General features: G+C 35.8%; 1 protein-coding gene across 1 annotated transcript in view; it reads right to left on the reverse strand.

Moving 5' to 3' along the window:
- Window positions 1–1,262: 1,262 nt before the first annotated feature.
- LOC140322508 (stimulated by retinoic acid gene 6 protein-like) overlaps window positions 1,263–18,877 on the reverse strand; it is a 19,381-nt gene continuing 1,766 nt past the window's right edge. The window contains exons 3-16 of the mRNA XM_072399069.1: window positions 18,481–18,601; window positions 16,442–16,490; window positions 15,166–15,288; window positions 15,015–15,088; window positions 13,809–13,920; window positions 12,970–13,090; window positions 12,804–12,879; window positions 9,979–10,048; window positions 7,910–7,958; window positions 6,682–6,799; window positions 4,734–4,853; window positions 4,252–4,415; window positions 2,871–2,990; window positions 1,263–2,142 (exon numbers count right to left, since the gene is read on the reverse strand). Coding sequence (XP_072255170.1) covers window positions 1,880–2,142; window positions 2,871–2,990; window positions 4,252–4,415; window positions 4,734–4,853; window positions 6,682–6,799; window positions 7,910–7,958; window positions 9,979–10,048; window positions 12,804–12,879; window positions 12,970–13,090; window positions 13,809–13,920; window positions 15,015–15,088; window positions 15,166–15,288; window positions 16,442–16,490; window positions 18,481–18,601 — 1,580 coding nt within the window. The 3' untranslated portion in view covers window positions 1,263–1,879. The remainder of the gene's footprint in view (window positions 2,143–2,870; window positions 2,991–4,251; window positions 4,416–4,733; window positions 4,854–6,681; window positions 6,800–7,909; window positions 7,959–9,978; window positions 10,049–12,803; window positions 12,880–12,969; window positions 13,091–13,808; window positions 13,921–15,014; window positions 15,089–15,165; window positions 15,289–16,441; window positions 16,491–18,480; window positions 18,602–18,877) is intronic.

Consider the following 18,877-nt stretch of genomic DNA (forward strand, 5'->3'; position numbering starts at 1 on the left):
ATCTTATATAAAAATCTCTCTTCCAGGCACCAATCAGATAAAACCTACCTTGGAGGATTGAAAATCCTTGGTACAGGAAGTTTAGCGCCAGGAAGTTACACAGTGCAGTTAAATGCATTTTCACTAATCCTTTTAGCAAAAACATAAGGAAAATGAATAAGTGAAAAGTTGAAACTAAAAGTGCAGCATTTATTATGATGGCTTTATATTTAAACCCACCGTGGTATTGCACACTTGTTAGAAGCACATTTGTTCCCAGACAATGGACCAGTGTTTTCTGACGTTTTTACATGGGATAACCATTGAAATAACTCTCAGGTCTTCAGGGAACTCCTTCTATAATTACTATATCCACAGCTTACAGTATATTATTGTGGTAGTCAGTAGGAAGAATGTCACCCTTACAGACATTCAAAAAGATCATTGTTGTCAGTTAAACTGACCTGAGAGGCACAAATTGCTCATTGCTCATTAGACCCCTAGCAACTTTAGGAGGGCACACTGCACTGTTCAGTAAAGTATATTCTAAACAGGTCACATTCCCCAGGGCTAGATAAATGCCATGATTTGCTCTCCAAAAAAAAGTCTATTTAATTGTATTGGCTCAATTGTTAAATTTGAAAATTAATTTATCCACAATGCCTTTAGCTACAAAGGTAAATGATTGATTTTGCTGTGTGTTCAAAATGTGGCAATACTTTTATATGTATAATCCAATTTCTTTTGTTAGCATAACCACACTGAAGGCCGTACAATAAATAACCATGTGCAGAATACCACTAAGTATGTCAGTGATGGTAGCACACCGTCTATGCCACTTTAGTTACCAGAAGTCTGGTTATACCACCAGCTTTTATATAATAAGTATATGTAATATTGTACAACAGATACCCTGGTGCTAATACACTTGTACGCACAATCTGCAAGATGTCTGTTGTATTTATATTTACCTTAAATCTACCTTGTAAAAATTCTATTTTGTGTAATATACCATTATGGAATGGTTGCTTTGTTTGTGAAGGGGGTCAGGCATGACTATTGCATTTACTATTGCAGTTTTTCTCAGCTAAGGGTTCCTTGAGTAATGAGCAGTTTGTGGCTTTCAGGTCATTTACCACTGACCCCAATGATCTTTTTGGTTATCTGTAATGGTGACAATATTTCCACTGGCCAGCAATGCAAGAGGCATTCTTCAAACTGACCACCACACTAATGTACTGTTAGCAGTGGATATAGTAGATATAGATAAGATTCCCTGGAGACCTGAAAGTTATTTCAAGAAACTCTGGATTATTAGATATTCCAATATTTATTTAGCACTACAATATAACATTTCTTTTTATATTTACACAAGTTCTTGTATTTGATGTAAACAGAATTCTATATGATTTTATTTTTCAAATATGTTGTATCTATATTTCAAGAGTGGTTTGGCTATATTGGCCAATTGCTGGGCTAATCCTTGTTCTGACAAGCCGAGTGCGATTTTCTTCATTTTGTCCATCAGCTGTAACTCTGTGACTCCTGATTTTACAGATGACCATGCAGAAGACATAAAAATGTCTGTAATTGTGTTCTGCTTTGGCTTACTTGTCCATTGCTTGTAGTTTCTCAAGTGCTTGTGCCTTGTTATTCTGACATGTACATGGAAGAAAGAAATACCAATTCCAATGTACTGTAAAGAAGCAGACATAATAAGATTTAAGGGCACAGTGTAAACTACATAGTCCATTATACAACATTTGTTTTCATTATAGTTGTTCTATTTTATTTAAGGAAATGTTCAGCGGTGAGAGACTACTGAGCCTGAACTCCCATTTCAAGTTTGATGTTTTCATATTTGAGCTCCAAAATTTCTCAATCAGTCCATATATGCCATCTATTTAGGAACAGTTTCCATCTGGAAGGTAAGGTCTGTTGGTGTCGAATTTTCCAGATCTTTCCCTGGTATTATCCATTTTCTGCCAGTGCATTGTAAAGCTGAGAACAGTAATTTCTGTAAAACATCTGGACTTTGTGGACCAGAAATAGAATGACAGTAACTCCTCTTTCTGTTTAGTATCAGTGCAGGGTTGTTTATAAGGGTGTACGCTAAATGCCACCGGGTCCTGATTTGTCTGTTTTTGCAGTCCAGGAGAACATCTGGGGGAAAACAAATTAATAAAGAGTTAAGTTCCCTATATCATAAACTATCAACTTTCTCTGTTGGCAGACCAATAATGTGTCCACAATGGTTCTTATTTATCTAGGTGATGGTATCTCTTGTGTTTAGTTAGTCACAGATGTATCACAGCAGCTTGGATTCATTGTGAAATGTCCTCAAATTTACAGAACAATTCCATTCAAGAGGGACTAACTACTACTAACAAGGGTGGACTGGAAAACCTAAGCCAGGGAGAACTGGCTAGGCCTTCCTTGTGGAAATCACTGTGGAATAACCATGCAAAACATGACACATTAAAGTCTATTGTCAATTGTCAGGGTTCCTAAAGGCCTTGGTAATTGTAAAAGACTCTTTACCATCTATCAACATTAGCATATTTTACATTAGCTTGACCACATTATTCAGAAACCCAAAATAGTTGCACTGAGAGACTAAAATAATATATATAGGTAGGAGTAAGATGGTCTTAGCTACCACCCCTTACTTACCACCCTGTCATTTAGTTTCCATACATTGTATTTTACTTAGCATTATATATCACTACCATGGAAGCAAGGAGCAAGCCTTGATTAATTAGGAACTTTCATAATTAAACTGGTGCATTCCGCTATGGAGTGTTGTTATGTTGTGAAAAGAAACAAAAGCAAACAAAAGAAAATGGTGAAACATTCCGTTTGTGCACTATAACACATCGTTCCATCTATACCTGGACTTGTATGATGTCTTCTGGATATTGATTCATGCATGAGATGGTGACAAAAGGACAGAACAACAGGGTGAGTGTGGTAAAGATCCACCTGGAGCATTCCTGTCCATGTATTATAGCCTGGAAAATAACACAATTTAATAGTTTTCTCTTCTTTTAACATTCTATATAGTAAATTGTCAAATACTTTACTGTATCATATTTTTTAAAGCAGGCACTTTATTTACATTGCATTTTTGTCTAAGGCTCCATCTTATTGCAAAGTAATACATGATTTAGAGTGTATTCGGCCTTTTACATAAACTCCTGTCCTGAAATAAGTACACCACACTTGATTCAGTCTTTAACTGGTTAAATGAAGGGTTGCTGAAAAAGGCAGCTTCTTTATGTGCAGAGCTATGGAGAAGAGACTGGGCAGGGCTGCCTCCAATCTGTGCTGATGTGACATTCCAAGGATACATCTTAGTGGACAATAAATATCTACATTGGCATAATCACAGAATCAGAAGCCCATCTAAAGAAAAATGAATAAACAAAAGGGAGATAGCTGCTGCCTGCTAATGATGCATGGTAAGTTTTTTTTATTAAGGGTAAAGCTTGGTAATGCAAGCAATTATCTTTTATTTAAACTTTCCAAAAATCAATCATGGAATAGTGAAACAATCTGGGTTTTTAAGATGTCCTAACAATAAATCAGACTGAAGAGCATGTATTCTAATAACCATTTTGGCATATAGTCTTCATTTTTAGACATTGCTCATAAATTACATCTCTCCTTCCTTCCATTGGGTGGGATATGACAAGGATGGACAGAAGTATTTTATATTTGGGTGATTTCCTACGGGAATTTAAGCTGTTCACTTACCAAGAGCATAGCTTATTGAATTTGTAATCGTTTGCAAAGAATATCCAATAACATGCAAGGAAATCTAAAAACAGGTTTTTTTTTTGCATATGATTGTAAGTTTCATCTTTTCATCAGTTTCATCTAATCTACTAAATCAAGTGAACTTTTCCTTTACAATTTGAACAATCTATATTCCGCTAGTAACCCAAACTCGCAAGGTAACTATAAAATAAACTTTCTCATATTGTCTTTAGAAATAAAAAGCTATAAAAAAGAAAAAGTTTCCCCTATAATATATAATATATAGTTGATTTTTTTTTTCATGTAGATATAGTATGGCACATATACTGTAACTTTAATCTAAATAAGATATTGTGTTTTTAAAAAAAAAAGTGATCATGCTAAAGGATCTTCTTTTCATCTTAACCAACATTAACTCAGGCTAAATTACTGTATACTTTTATGATTAAACAACAAGCAGATTGAATTTGTTCAGAAATCTTTTGCATACACCACATATGTACATGTACTCACCCATATCAGCTCCTTCAAATCCTCTTGGGAAGAGTGGCCGGTCAATCCTTGCCAGCAGCCAGCTCCCCAGGAACACATTGAATATGACTCTGAGCAAACATGAGCCCAGACCAAGAATCGCAGAGTAGAACATGAAGAAGTAGCTGAAATTCTGAAATCCCCTCCTACAGTAATAAAATAGTATTCGGTTACTACAGACATCTAAAAGGTAACATTACAGTTTGTCAGCTGCTATCCTTATCCATGCCAGCAATTGCTTAAACCTTCAAGAATTTTAATAAAAACCATCAACATCTATGCCACAACCCCAATACAATTGTAGAAATGACTACAAAAACAAAAATAGTAGAAGTGTGAACGGGTCCTCAATGCCAAGTTCACTGAACCTTCAGGTTTGAATAAACTTTCTTTGGCTCATTAGCAGAAAATAAGCCATAAATTAAAAATAACAATAATGTAGCACTGTCATTAATAAAGCTTACCTGTTATTGATGGCCAGTGGTTTGCTCTTGTCAGTTGGTGATATTTTGTCTTGCAGAAATAAAAACTGAGCTGCCACAACTTGAGCAAGGATCACAGCTACCATGAGGAATATTCCTAACCTGTGGCAAGTAAAATATAATTTGTATATTAAAGATTGGACCTTCATAGATATAAATAACACAAAAATGCAATTCTGTATTAATAAATAAATTATTTGATGTGTTTCCTTAAGCATAAACTTAGTAATCAGAGAAAGCCTGCCTTACCTGTACAGCAGCGTTCAGAATGAGAGGAAGGAGCAGAAAAGGGTTAAACAGTTGTGCCATAGTGCAAGAAGCTTGCTGATAAAAGATATCAGAGTAACAGAGAGATGAACTCATCCGTCTGCTGCTTCTCCATTCATTGACCAGTCACAGGGTGGGGAGGAGACTTGTAAGTGTTACTTAGCTGCAAAAAAAAGTCAACAGGTCCCTCCCTTGCTCAACAGTGCTATGTGGTACAGCTGTGCAGATCTCGGAACTGGACAGACAAAATACATGATGCACATAAAAGAGCTTGCCTTTATGTAGTACATTTGGGTATTTAACTGCTTGCCTAGAGGTGGGCTTTTAACAAACACAAAGTACAATTATCAAAATGTATTCAATAGCCCCACTGCATGTCTTGTAACATTTACTCATTATTCATATTAAGTGCCATATTTGAATTAAATTATTTCCTTTTATATAAGCAGAAATGACCTGCAGGTCAGCATATCCTCTGTGCTGTGCAGTAGTTTCTTTGTTCAAGAATCCATTACAGCAATATGATTATTTAACACTAGATGGCGCTAAATAAACATTTAAAGAAACAAAGCAAACCATTGATTTATTTTCCTCCCAATTTTACAATTGGGGTATGTTAGATGCTTGTGCCACTGATTGTTATTTCTAGAACCCTGAGCACTTCCAGATTCAGAGCTTACGGATCCTGGCTGACCCAACAACATGTCAACTGGTAAATACTGTCATTTGTTTTGTAAAAGGGGTCCTATAGACCTCAATTGTCTCCATAAAGAAGACACACTGTATATCCTATGTACCATTACAGATAAATATACAAATATAGTATATTATTATTATATTATTAGGTGGCCCGAGCATAAGGACAGCTGAGAAACACATATTAGGTATTACCCCACACACTTTATTAAAAGGAATTTTTCTAAGACCAGTATTTATGGTTAACTAGTGGCAGAGGTAGCCAAGTGTAAAAACTGAGTTGGGCCCCTGTGCAGAAGGAGAGTCCAGGACCCTCATGGAGCAGAACATTTTGTACCTCTCCCCTCATGGTTACCTATAAACTGATGAGCTGTAAATTGTTTTAGAGTGTTGCCTATGGAGAACTATGGCCATTAAACCATATCTCAATGCTTGCCTTGGGTAGCAAAAGGTCAACAGTCACCAATGCACATCAGATCTGCTTTTATTAGTGTTCTTCCATTAATGTAAAATTAATCAAAATTTCAAGTTAAAAAAGGCATGCAGTGGAAAACCTCCCATCATCCAACCCTTCTGATACCTTCTGAAGGTTGATTGTGTTGATAATGATGAGAACATACATGAGCAAATTCATGTTAACAGCCAAGGGCCATGCAATAGATACTTTATACAGGGAACATAATATAAAATATTTAGGATATAGGCAACTTTTTGCCTACCTGTCTACTGTCTGTATTCGTCTGTCATTTGCAACTCCTATTTAATGTACAGCGCTGCATAATATGTTGGTGCTATATAAATCCTGTATAATATTAATAACTTCTATAGCCATAAAAAAAATCACAGGCTGAGTGCTTGAAGGTACTGAAACGGTGGCACTGCATTACCCTGTATCATATATACATGTGATTTAATGTAATAACTCAAGGCCATAAGGTAAGAAGAACAAACCATGCAGAGCTCTTACACTGTGTAACCAAACCCTTGCAGAATGTGCATTCCTCTTCCCTCTTTTATTGGAAGGACAAACCAGAATGTTATAATCAAACTGATCAAGAAGAACATGATATGCAGTAAAAAATATCCTGGAAGCAAACAGAGAAGACATAAGGATTGATCATTACATATGGCAGACATGGGCATACTATTCTAAATGCAACTCTAATTTTTATGAGCACATAAACAATAAATATCACTAATATACTTATGAACAACAGGTAACACAACATGTACAGTACTTATTTATTCCGGCTTCCACTGAGGAATCAGTGCCGACCCCACCATTCAACACAAGAAATGCCATCAGCTCTTAAGAATTTGTTTAGTTCCAATTAATTATTAAATACTGACAAACATAAAATCATCAGGAGTATGTCATCTTCCATATTCATCCCCCCCCCCCCCCCCGTATTAGCAAAGAAAGGGCCAGCCCACTGCATCATCCAGCTGAGATTGATTGTATATAAAAATTAGTTCTTCTTAGAACAAAACATTTGTCCCTATTTAGTCTCCTCCATCTGAGACCAGTTTTAATACTAATTTTACAAAATGTGTCAAAGTGCTGAATGCTCTTATGAATCATCTGTGTTGGGATGTGAATATAGCACTTCATGAACATGGTACACCACTGACAACTACTTGTTTACAGGTAACAAAATCATGTTTATGTATAACTGTGAAAGTTACAACCTGAAATTTTATTATTATTGTTTATTATTTTTTATATGTATAATTGGTGTTACCTACTAGCTACGCAATAACAAAGGCATAAACAGACATAACATGCTCACTGGAAGAAATATTCTACCTCACCCTTAAAGTAACATTGCCTGTTGTATATCTAAGATTGAATTCACCATTTAGTATATTTTTAGCTTACAGCAGAAACTATCTCACCTCATTGGACATGGGTCTTGTATCCCAAGCAAATGAGAACGAAATACATATAGAGGTAAATATGTATATTCTTTATAGATGAAGAACACATTGTTTAAATATTCTAATTCTGTTTTAAATGCACTGAATGCTACTCTGCAGTCAATATCACAATACAAGGAGGATGTGTGTCGATGGCTGAGCACAACAGCGTAATATGTATCCTAATAAAAAGTTCTAAGTGCTCAACCACTTCTAAGGAGATGGAGGGATTCTGCAATTCTACATGAAGCTGTATATATCTGCCTTCTATCACTTACCCCATAGTAAGTAAGCAATCTGATTTCCTGAATATCTGATACTGGCGGCCTGGAACAAAAGTGACAAAGTGTGAGTGACAGATGTCATTTATATTTAGTATATAGTATATAATACATGACATGTGGGGAATACAACTGACAAATACGGAATGGACTGGTAAATATTAGGTAACAACACAGGATTTTGTTTCATTTTTCAAGCATGGGTGGTGTGGCTGCCATAAAATGTAAACTTCAGGGGCCTCCAAACCTTTTCAATTTAGAAATGTTATTATTTAATAAAAAATAGTATTAGACAATCTATCCAGCATACATCAAAATAGGGTTTTTTGTTTTTTTAAGGCATTTTATCAAACAAAACCTAACTTTTATTTCTACATTTAAAAGGATAAAATATAAAAACAAACCAAAAACAATGCATACTCTCATATCAGTATAACGTTCTCGCATTGTCCCATAACAGTACAACAGTTTAAACGCGTTTCACGGATATGTCCGCTTCTTTAGGAAACAATGTTTTGAGACTTTGTTGACAATATCAAATACCACTCAAATTGAATACCTCTTGTGCAAATTCACAGTGGGAGCGAGCAGTAGGGCCAGACGCAGGATCCAGGAATAATGTGAATTGAAGTTTTATGTGAATAAATTGTGCATAATCTGGCCAGTATAAATTCTATTTATGTAAAAAAACAGTATTGATTTAGAAATGTGTGCATATTTGCCTAGGTTCCTGGTTCTTCTATCTTGGAAAAAAATGTGCAAGAAACTTTTTGTCATTTAGATTGTAAGTTCTTTTACTTTTGCTCCTTTGGTTGTCTCATTAGTTATTAGGGTACCAGAATGTATTAGGTATATATACACTTACTTTAAAAAGTTATATGTAACTTGCCAAAATCTAATTTAATGACATATCATGGAACATTAAAATCAAGCATACGGGGCAAAATAGCCCTGGGGCCTGGCTAGGCCGGTACATGATGCTTCTGGGAAAATGAGCCTTGTATAATCTCCCAGCAGCGAGAGAACAAATGTACCGGAGAGAAGCCTCTGGCATGGGTCTGTCATACTGGAAGGGATCTCCAGTCTAAGGAAGAGGTATTTCTCCTATTCCCTAGAGATGATACAAATACAAATCGGATTATCAGGAGTTAGATACTGATCTGTGATGTGGAATATCTGTCAAGCAAGATTTGGACTGAAATTGCCAGACACCCTACTGCCTTATCTTTCTCTCCTACAGTTGAGTATACAAAAAAACACCTCTAATTTAAGATGTGCGAGCTGGAATTTCATTTATGCTATAGCCAAGGTAACCCTGGGAAAAATCAGCCACTCCTGTGGGAGTGCTACATCTTTCAACCAGCAACTCTGTCCAGGAACAGAACCTGGGAGATGCTCAAACATATAGTAGTGGTATAAAACTACACATAGTAGTGGGATAAAATGAGAAAAAGCAAAAAAAAAAGCACTATCTGGGAAGTGATAAAATTTATGCAAGATAACACAATACTCCATGCTAGGTCTAATTTAATTTATATAAAATACTTGTTTATAAAAAAGTTTGTTAGCTATTCTCTTTGCATACTAATCGTTAATCCCATCCTCTTTATACACATTTATTTTTTGGTAAACATTAACATAAACAACGCAACCAACTTGGTTCTTTCTACTAACATACAGTAGTTATTTCTGTCTTAGACCCATGTTTCTTAGGAGATCAGATTTCTTCAGATGAGGGATTTTACATTCTCCCTTTTACCTCTTTTATTATATACCTTTCTACTTTGAGGTATGCTTTGAGAATGTAATGATTATACTAGCATGGCTGTTTGTATTATATATATATATATATATATATATATATATATATATATATATAGGGTGTGTTTGCCTTTCTTGTACAGTTTAATACAGGAAATGGGTTGGGGAGCATTCGGTTCTGTGATGTTTATTTGTTTGGATATTGTTAAATGTGTTGTCTTGTCTATTCATTGTAATCTTCTTGATGACATTTATTAAAAGAAATATCCAAAAAAAGTATTAGAAACAATGCAATTGCATATTACCAGAATTATAGGTGGTTTTCCTGTACAATCCATCTCTGATGTCCCTCTATAAAGTTTCCTAATATCCTTTCTAGGAAAAATACAAACATAATATCAAACAGCTGCAAGACCCTGAGAATATGATGACTTAAAATAGATCAGATTGTGGGGCATGTGGAACCTCATTCTGTGGTACTGAAGTTTTGTTGTTTTTAAGTGTTATTGGGTTCATCCAGTTAGCATAAATGTTCTCAGTTAATAACTAGTGTTGGTTGAATAGGTCACTATTCGATGCGACTGATATTCGGCCGAATAATGCATAATTATTCGGGTCGTCGAACATCGAATTCGAACACCATTAAACTCAATGGGAGGAAAAATTTGGGTTTTTTTCAGCACTGTGTAGAGCTTCTACAGCCTCCAAACAGGTGTAAAAAGATACATTATAAAAGGATACATAAAAAGATACATTGTGAAAAAAAGATACATTGTAAAAGGATACATTATAAAAAGATACATAACACTATTACATACCCCTGTACTTCACATGAAGATTAAAGTGCACCTGTCAAATCAATTTTAGGCTAAAGCTAGGTACACACTTCCAATAATTATTGTTAGAAAATGAACGATTACGACCGATCAACGATTATGCACGATTATACTTGAACAATCATATTGTGCACAATTCTGTACATGCTGTAACAATATGATCGTTCATATATAATCCACCGTGTCCACACACTAGATACAATCGTTTGGACGATGCAGGGAGGGACATGTAAAGGAGAAAGTGTACCGCAGAAACATGTACAATCACTGAACGTCAGGATACTGTACACACGATAGACAGTGAAAGATTGTCGGCCAATCAGATCAACCGTGGCGGTCGTTTATTTCCAACGACAATCCTTGTTCGTTGGCGCCCTTGGTCACTTTTTTTTGGCCAATCGGTTGTTCATCAGTCGTTTCTAACGATAAATATTGGACCTGTGTATGCAGCTTTAGTCTACACGGACTGTTTCCCCAGCGTTTAACCTGAGGCCTTTTAAAGCCCATGTTTGAAGTCCCCATGCATTCTCATGGGCTAATCTACACCAGGACGTTTCCTTCAGGCACGTTTTTGAGCGTTATCTTAAACGTTGCTTGCAACATTTAAAAAAAATAAAACGCTGGATAAACGCAGGAAAGCGCTTCCATTGAACTCAATGGAGGCTTTTTCAAGCGTTTTTAGGCTTTTATGAAAGCTTCCATTGAAAACAATGGGGGCTTTTATAAACATTTTTAGCAGGACTTTGGAATCTGGAAGCCCCCTTTAATAAGGAGACTCTCAGATCTCCACCGCCCCACCCTGGGGAATGAGTACAGGGGTACATAAATCCCCTTACTCATTCCCTGAAAGGGTTAAAATATACGTAAAAAATAGGACAATGCTTTAATTTAAAATTATTTTAATAATGTGTGTGTTTGTGTAATTTAACTTGGACAGGCCTCTCCATTCACCCCTATTGCTCTGGCTGAGGTTTTATATTTCTCAGCCATTCAGCACCAGAGATAAATGGGGAGACATGTGCCCATTCATCCCTAGTGCTCTGTGATTGGCTGAGAAATAGGAAACCCTGATGACAGCTGAAGCTTCATCAGGATTTCCCTTTCCTCTAGAGGAGCTGTGGCATGTATTACACATACAGAATACATGTCACAGTCCTCTAGGGCTGCAGAAACGATCAGTGGAGCAGAGCTGTCAGCATAGTAAAGCTCCGCTGATTGCTCTGCTCCCTGAGTTGCTGAGGAAAGGGAAACCCTGATGATGCTTGAGCTGTCATCAGGATTTCCTATTTCTCAGCCAATCACAGAGCAGTAGAGGTATGAATGGAGATAGTATCTCTATTCAACCTCTATTGCCCTCATATTGCCTGCGGTTACAGCTAATTGAAGGCACCTGCTTTCAATTAGCTGTGATCGCAAAGTTCCCATGGTCCAGGAATCCCACAATGACATTATGATTCATAATGTCATTGTCGGATAACCTGTAAAAAATAAAAAAGAACAAGTTTAAAATAAAAAAACACATACAAAATAAATAATTTAAAAAAAAAAAAATTTTTTTTTTCCCCCTGAATTTTTGCTGTCGAATCCCGTGTTTTTCGGGTCGGGTCTACCCGAATTCGAACAGCCATATTCTGGTCGAATATAGGGACAACCCGAATTCGAACATCAACACTATTAATAATGTATGTATGTAAATGATGTATAAAAAAGATTGTTAAAGAAGTATTGCACTGGAATAAAAAGACAATTACTAAAATAATTGAACCAGTTTAAATAATTTGTCTAATTTCATTAGAATATGTCATCCACGGCAAGGGATATCCCATCTTCTCCATCGTAGGCAGCTTATATGGTATAAAGAAAACACTACACATGGCCATACTTGGCTTTACATGAAATTGTGTTTCAAGCCCAAATACTGCAAAAAATGTTTTACACCAGGGGTGCCCACACTTTTGCTTGCGAGCTACTTTTAAAATGACCAATTCAAAATGATCTACCAACAATAAAAACTTGGACATAATAACTCCTGTGTGCGGTGGAGTTTATTTTGAAAGGCAGGGCTCCAGGATCTACTTGTGTTGCCTTTGCGATCTACCGGTAAATTGCGATCCACCTGTTGGGCACCCCTGTTCTACACCCACAGGGTTTTATTGCTGTTTGGATAGAATTCCCTTCACTTATTCTTCTACTGGCAATGTGACAGTGATAGAGATGGGTTTCAGCCCCTGTGAGGTTACTAATACTGGGTTTTTAGTTATATGCTACTTGCATAATGAAAGGATTTATCTTACCTATAACAGGAAAGCACATGCAGCATGTAGATAACACTTGTCAAAGCTGATGGAAATGTAGCATAAAACCAACACTCTGCAGAAATACCAAAGAAAATGTACCATCATGGGAACAGTTTTACTTTTTACATACATGTGAAATGGCAAACAATGGTAATGGCCTTACCTTTTAAAATATACAAGATCAACTTTGTCTGGTCAGAATAAGAAATATTAACTGTACTTAGTATCCAGGTATCCAGACCTTTCACAGCTTTAGGTGATACCAACAAGTCCACCAAGACAAACTGAAAAGAAACAAAGTCATTTGTTTAGTATATGGAAAGTTTTCATGTTTCTAACCTCTACCTTTTGTATTGTACCAATTATTCAGTCTATGGATTCTAGTCGTGTCCAGAATTTATGTTTAGTGCCTTGTTTTCCCTTTAGTGGAATAATAGAAACTGTTTTTAAAATACTTTAATTCTTAGGCTATGTACAGAAGTAGGAAGCTGGAAATGATCTCTCATAATTGTTTCCAGTGACAAATGAGTAAACGAGTGCTGTACACAGAATGCCAGTCTGTTCTATGGAGAACGGAGGAGTGGCACCCTGATATTCTCTCCTCCATTGACATGCATATCGGTTCCTGATTGTCATTCATTGATCTGCTATGGCAGATTGATGAATGTTGTCAGGTGACCTTGTACATAGGTAAGTGTGCTTGTCCCAAATTTTGGGATATTTTTAACAGTAAAGCATATGGACACCAATAGGTTTAATAATTAAATGTAGTTTGCATTACACCCTTTTTATAAAAAGAAATAGAGTGCCTATCACCCAGCTGATTTGGCCAATTGATTAAACATTCATCTGGGTAATTTGCCCAAAAGTTATTTTAAATTAAAGAAATATAGCAGATTAGGTCTCATACAGTTTTATTTGATTTAACAAATGGACCTTATATAGTCAATTGTAGAGTGGTAATAATTTGACAGTATTGTGTTTACAAAGATCCATTCTTACATTGTATAAGCAGATGAGGCAAAGCACTGCTGTCACAATCATCCTGGTGGGAAATTTAAAATAATCATCCCATTTATAAATCTTCTCTTTAATTGAACGAGTCTGTACATCCCTATACGTAAAAGAACAGTGGACAGTTTTATTTGATATTCTGTAAATATTACAATTTTTCTTTTGTATATTGTTTGTACTTTAGAGTGCATTGTAAAACAAAAATGGTGGAAAACATGTCAATATACTCCAAATGGTTTTTTACAAAAATCAATTTGTCATAGATTCTAAGTATAAATATTACTAAAGTTATGGTGCTTTTGGGCAAAATATTGAAATTTTACTTTCAGGTCTTCAGGGAAGCCCTGTTATAATACATACGTATATCCACAGCCCACAGCACAATAATGTGGTGGTCAGTGGGAAGAATGTCTCTTACATTGCTGGCCATTGGAAAGAATGTTACTCTTACAGATGGCTAAAAAGATTATTGATGCCAGGTAAAATGACCTGAAAGTCACAAACTTTGCCCATTGCTCAATGAACCTTGGTGGAGAAAGACTGCTCCAGTAGGTAGTTGCATTTCTTTTCCAATGCATTACAAAGAATCATAGGTCATTTGCAATTGCAATTGCAACTGCAATTGCTTCCAACTGTTTGCTAATGTAATTGGAATTGTAATTGGAAAGTATTCCCATTCAAGTATCCATAAGCAGTTAAAGGACGGACAACCCTTGAGATGCTGCAAGCGATACCAATATATAAAAAATGCCTATTTGAATATGCCTAGTGCCTAGATTTGTGCCGTTTGTACATAGTTTGAGATGCATATTTAATCTTCCGTTTTGATTTCAGCAGGTTTCTGTACCATGCCATATTTTTATTTAATTTAACAAAGTAATTTCTCAGTGACATAATAAATTATGCCTATATTATTCTTACAGATGGTCAGAATGGATTACAGCACTGCTCTTTTGTCTGACGGCATTATGCAATATTACCAGAATGCGTGCAGAAGCCAAAGCTCCAAGTATACCATTGAGGAGTCCTTTATGTCCAACCCATGAAATTTCCTCAAAATGAATATTATCTCCTAAAATATCTATTCCTCCCTGGGATAAAAAAATTAAAGTCTGTTTCTGTTATTCAGAATATATAAACTTACAACCTAAACAGAAAGAACTTAGTGCAAAGAAATTTGCAAAACAAACTCACTTTTCTGGAGCTGGTTTCAGTAGATGTCTTACATAATTTTTTAGGTGTTCAGGCAACAATGGCTCTTCCTCTTCCTTTGACAAAAAAAATTCCTCTTTACTATTTGAGTAAAGCAATGTGGACAATATTAGATACTTTCTCATCTACCTACCTTTATTCCTACTTGTCTGTAAATAGACAGAACCGAAGTTATCAGTATTTGTAGAAATCTTCCCATGAGAAAGAGACAACAAGCCAGAGATGGGATTGGTGTAAGTATAAGGATGATGGAGTCCTATGGAAAACCGCCCATGGTTAGATATACGTTATTTAGCACTGCATAATTACATGTTATAATATTTTTGTATGCTGGAAAGATAAACAACATAATGAATATATGATATCCTGTGATCGCTAGCTGCTTAACTTAATTGTGTGCATTGAGAACTAATTTTCTCTTTATGTTTGATTGGTAACTTAGCAGATCTCTACAACTTACATAGCAGGAGCCTCAACCCAATTTATATATATATAGGAATATGTTTACCAACCTCACTAGTACATGCAGACATCTGTTTATGAATATTACCTTTATGAAGAAATTGCATGTAGGTGGCCAGTATGAATTCTAATAACTAACTACAATCACATGTTTAAATTGGAATTATCTGAGGGAAGGATATAGGTTGTTATAGACATTAAAAAGAGGTAGGTAAAAATGTAGAGACATGATCTTCTCATTTTCACATATTTATGCCAGCTAAATGTCCTTAAATGTGATTGTTCATATTGTGTGACCACCTATATTTATCTTATGGAGAGTGATAATGGTGGTAGTGAGAAAGGAGGGTACTGAACATATCACCAATGTCAGATTATCAAGAGAAAACTAAAGATCTATTTATGAGGATTGGGGAATAAAGTATAATTATTATTAATTTTTACTTGTGTTTTATAGCGCTGACATATTAGTCAGCCTTTTACAAAGTCCATTGTCAGGTCAGTAGCTTCCTCCCTTAAAAGGGCTCACAATCTCATGTCCTTATTATAGTAATATTTCATTATCACAGTCAAAGGACAAATTTAGGTAGTATAGTGTAACTTCTGATATTTCTTCTTTATATCTTCCCTTCCTAAATTACCTTTACCTAAATTGTGCATCAAAAATTCATTTGAGATAATGTATGATAAGTCCACTCGATCCATACAATTTAAATGTCCTTGAGTGTCAATAACACATACTATTAGGAAGGCAGAAGCTGGAAATATATCAACATATCTGCCAAATGTATTTATGTTAGGTTATAGAAAAGATCCGTGTCCTTAAATTCTACTGCTACAAAATCTGTTACACTGAATGGCCTCTTAACAATAATCTAACATTTGGTAGGGTATAATTAGAATTAAATATATCATATATACATCATAGAAAAAGAAAGAAAACTTACATAATTCATTTCCCGACATTCAAACATATCTGCCAGTTGTACACAAAACCTGCAGAATAATTAGAGTATATATAAAAATACCAACTTGTGTTTGGGATAAATTGTAGGAACTTGTATAGAACTATTCACAGTAAGGCAATGTGTGGCATTACCGATGATAATTACCCTCTCCTGAAGGCCGAAGGAGAAGCCTAAGGCTACAGATACACATCACATAATTCTCATCCGATACGAGTCCTGAGGCCGCTCGCTCGTTCTCTCCATAGAATAGAATGGCGCTGTATGCACAGTGCTTGTTCACTCATCTTTCTGTCTTTTGTCAATGGAAATGATGGTGAAATTTCCAATGTCAAAAGTCTAACTTAGTCTGTACATAGCCTGACACATCTGTAGCATTACACATTTATAACTATGTTTATTATTTCCCTTAATCAAATATTACATATGTTCAACCTGGAAAATTTCAATATTAGCTGAATATGAGGCTGGGAATCGTAATGTTTTATCACAAGGTCCAACCCCAATCAAAGTCATTTTTCTTTTAATTAAAAGTTGAAAAGGTAAAAAAGTGTCTCCAGGTCACATTTGCTGTGTGCTATGAAAGGAGGGTACATCTTTATCAGGGAATCTGCACATACTCCAGCTGGTTTACTGAAAACTTACAATTTATAATAAGTGGCAGTGCACAGGAAAGAGGAAAAATATGTTATAATTGAGTGTACAGTGCTCTAAACTTAATTGCACCCAAAACTAATAAGCATAAGTCCAGTTTAATTTTTAAAGAAAATCAGCTAAATACATCACAGCTGCATCAAAATATGCAAACAAATGCAGTGACAAACTGAGTAGAAAAGGCTTTAAGTATGCTGTTAAGAAGAAGCAGTGGTCTCTGTGCAAAGGTTCAGCCCCATGTTGAGTCAGAGCTCTCCAGTTCACAAGTAGTGTGAGCTATGCTGATTACAGAGCTATTGGTCTGATTAGTCAGTTTTTGCTGCTACCTAACGCTGCTTCCTGTATCTAGGTCTACTTTAAACAAAGCAGTCGGAGACATAAATATACAAATGGTGCAAATAGAGAACTCTTTTCCCAATTATTTATCACAAAGGACAAGAGGGCACTCTTTGTGTCTGGAGGAAAAGAAGTTTAAGCTCCAGATAAGGAAGGGATTCTTCACTGTAGGGTCTGTGATAATGTGGAATCGGCTCCCTCAGGAAGTTTCAGCAAATACTATAGTTTGCTTTAGGAAAATGCATTGTCTCCCAAACAGGTGGCTGGCTGCAAGCAGGTAGGTAGAATGCACCAAGCCTCATACGTAGGTTGACAGGATGTAAGGTAAGTGTACATTACAACCTATCTCACCCCCCCCCCCCCCCCACACACACACACACACTGCAGATCATCCTATGAGTCCCCCATTTTTATTTTACATTGATCATTAAACACTGCACACATGCTTGTAAATTTGAAACACAAGCATATACATATATACAACATACAACACATGTTAGGTCAGCAAATTAACCCCCACATTTTATACACTTTCTGAAGAATATATTCTTTCTGATCACCATATTTGTGCTATTGGTGATCAAATCAATGGTGGATGTCAGTGCTTAAAAAAAAAAGATTAGCTTGTGAAAAGAAGAGATACCAAAAAAGCTGGATGTTTTTGTAGAAGCACAGAATATAATGAGTTATTAAAAGGAAGGATAACTAAGACTGTTCATCCAGGGAACATCCGATTAACTCATGGGATCAAGAAGGAATTTTTTTCTCCTATTTGAGCAAATTGTACCAGGGTTTTCCTTCCTCTGGATCAACTATGTCTATAGGGTTTTTATCTGGGATATGTTTTTTACCATAGTGGTTAAACTTTATGGACTTATGTAACTACTAATATAGATAGGCAGATATTTCTACTTGGACCGTTCACTGCCATAAGTGCTGCATCTCCCAAGGCACAGCTTTCACAGCTATTTGAATAAAAGTGTACTACTGAGCATTATGTTAAATATTCTGTTCTAATTGTTATCACTTACCAGCAAAGTGAGTAGCAGAATCCTAGGGTTGACCCTATAAGCCTGTTGTTAGTAGATAAGCAGGCAAAGAAAGGATAATAGTCCAGCCCAACCTCCAGAGCAGACAGGAGATAGACTAGTGCTAGGAAGAAGAAAATATACTGCAGTCAGCTAGTTGAAGCATATATGCCTAATTTAGTAGGACATCAAAACTAGATGTTAGTTAAGTAAGTTGTTATTACATTGGGGGATTGTTCATCATTGAGGTATAAAGTAACAACTGCCTGCTTTACAGTCCAATAATAATATGGTCAAAATATTGGCTGACAAACACTGTTCTAAGTAATATTTCTAGACACATGTACTATTAATCAGAAGTGTTAAAATCCCAATTATGATTCCATAGCTATAGCTGACT

The sequence above is a fragment of the Pyxicephalus adspersus genome, chromosome 2 (genome assembly GCF_032062135.1).
Source record: "Pyxicephalus adspersus chromosome 2, UCB_Pads_2.0, whole genome shotgun sequence".
Lineage (NCBI taxonomy): Eukaryota > Metazoa > Chordata > Amphibia > Anura > Pyxicephalidae > Pyxicephalus > Pyxicephalus adspersus.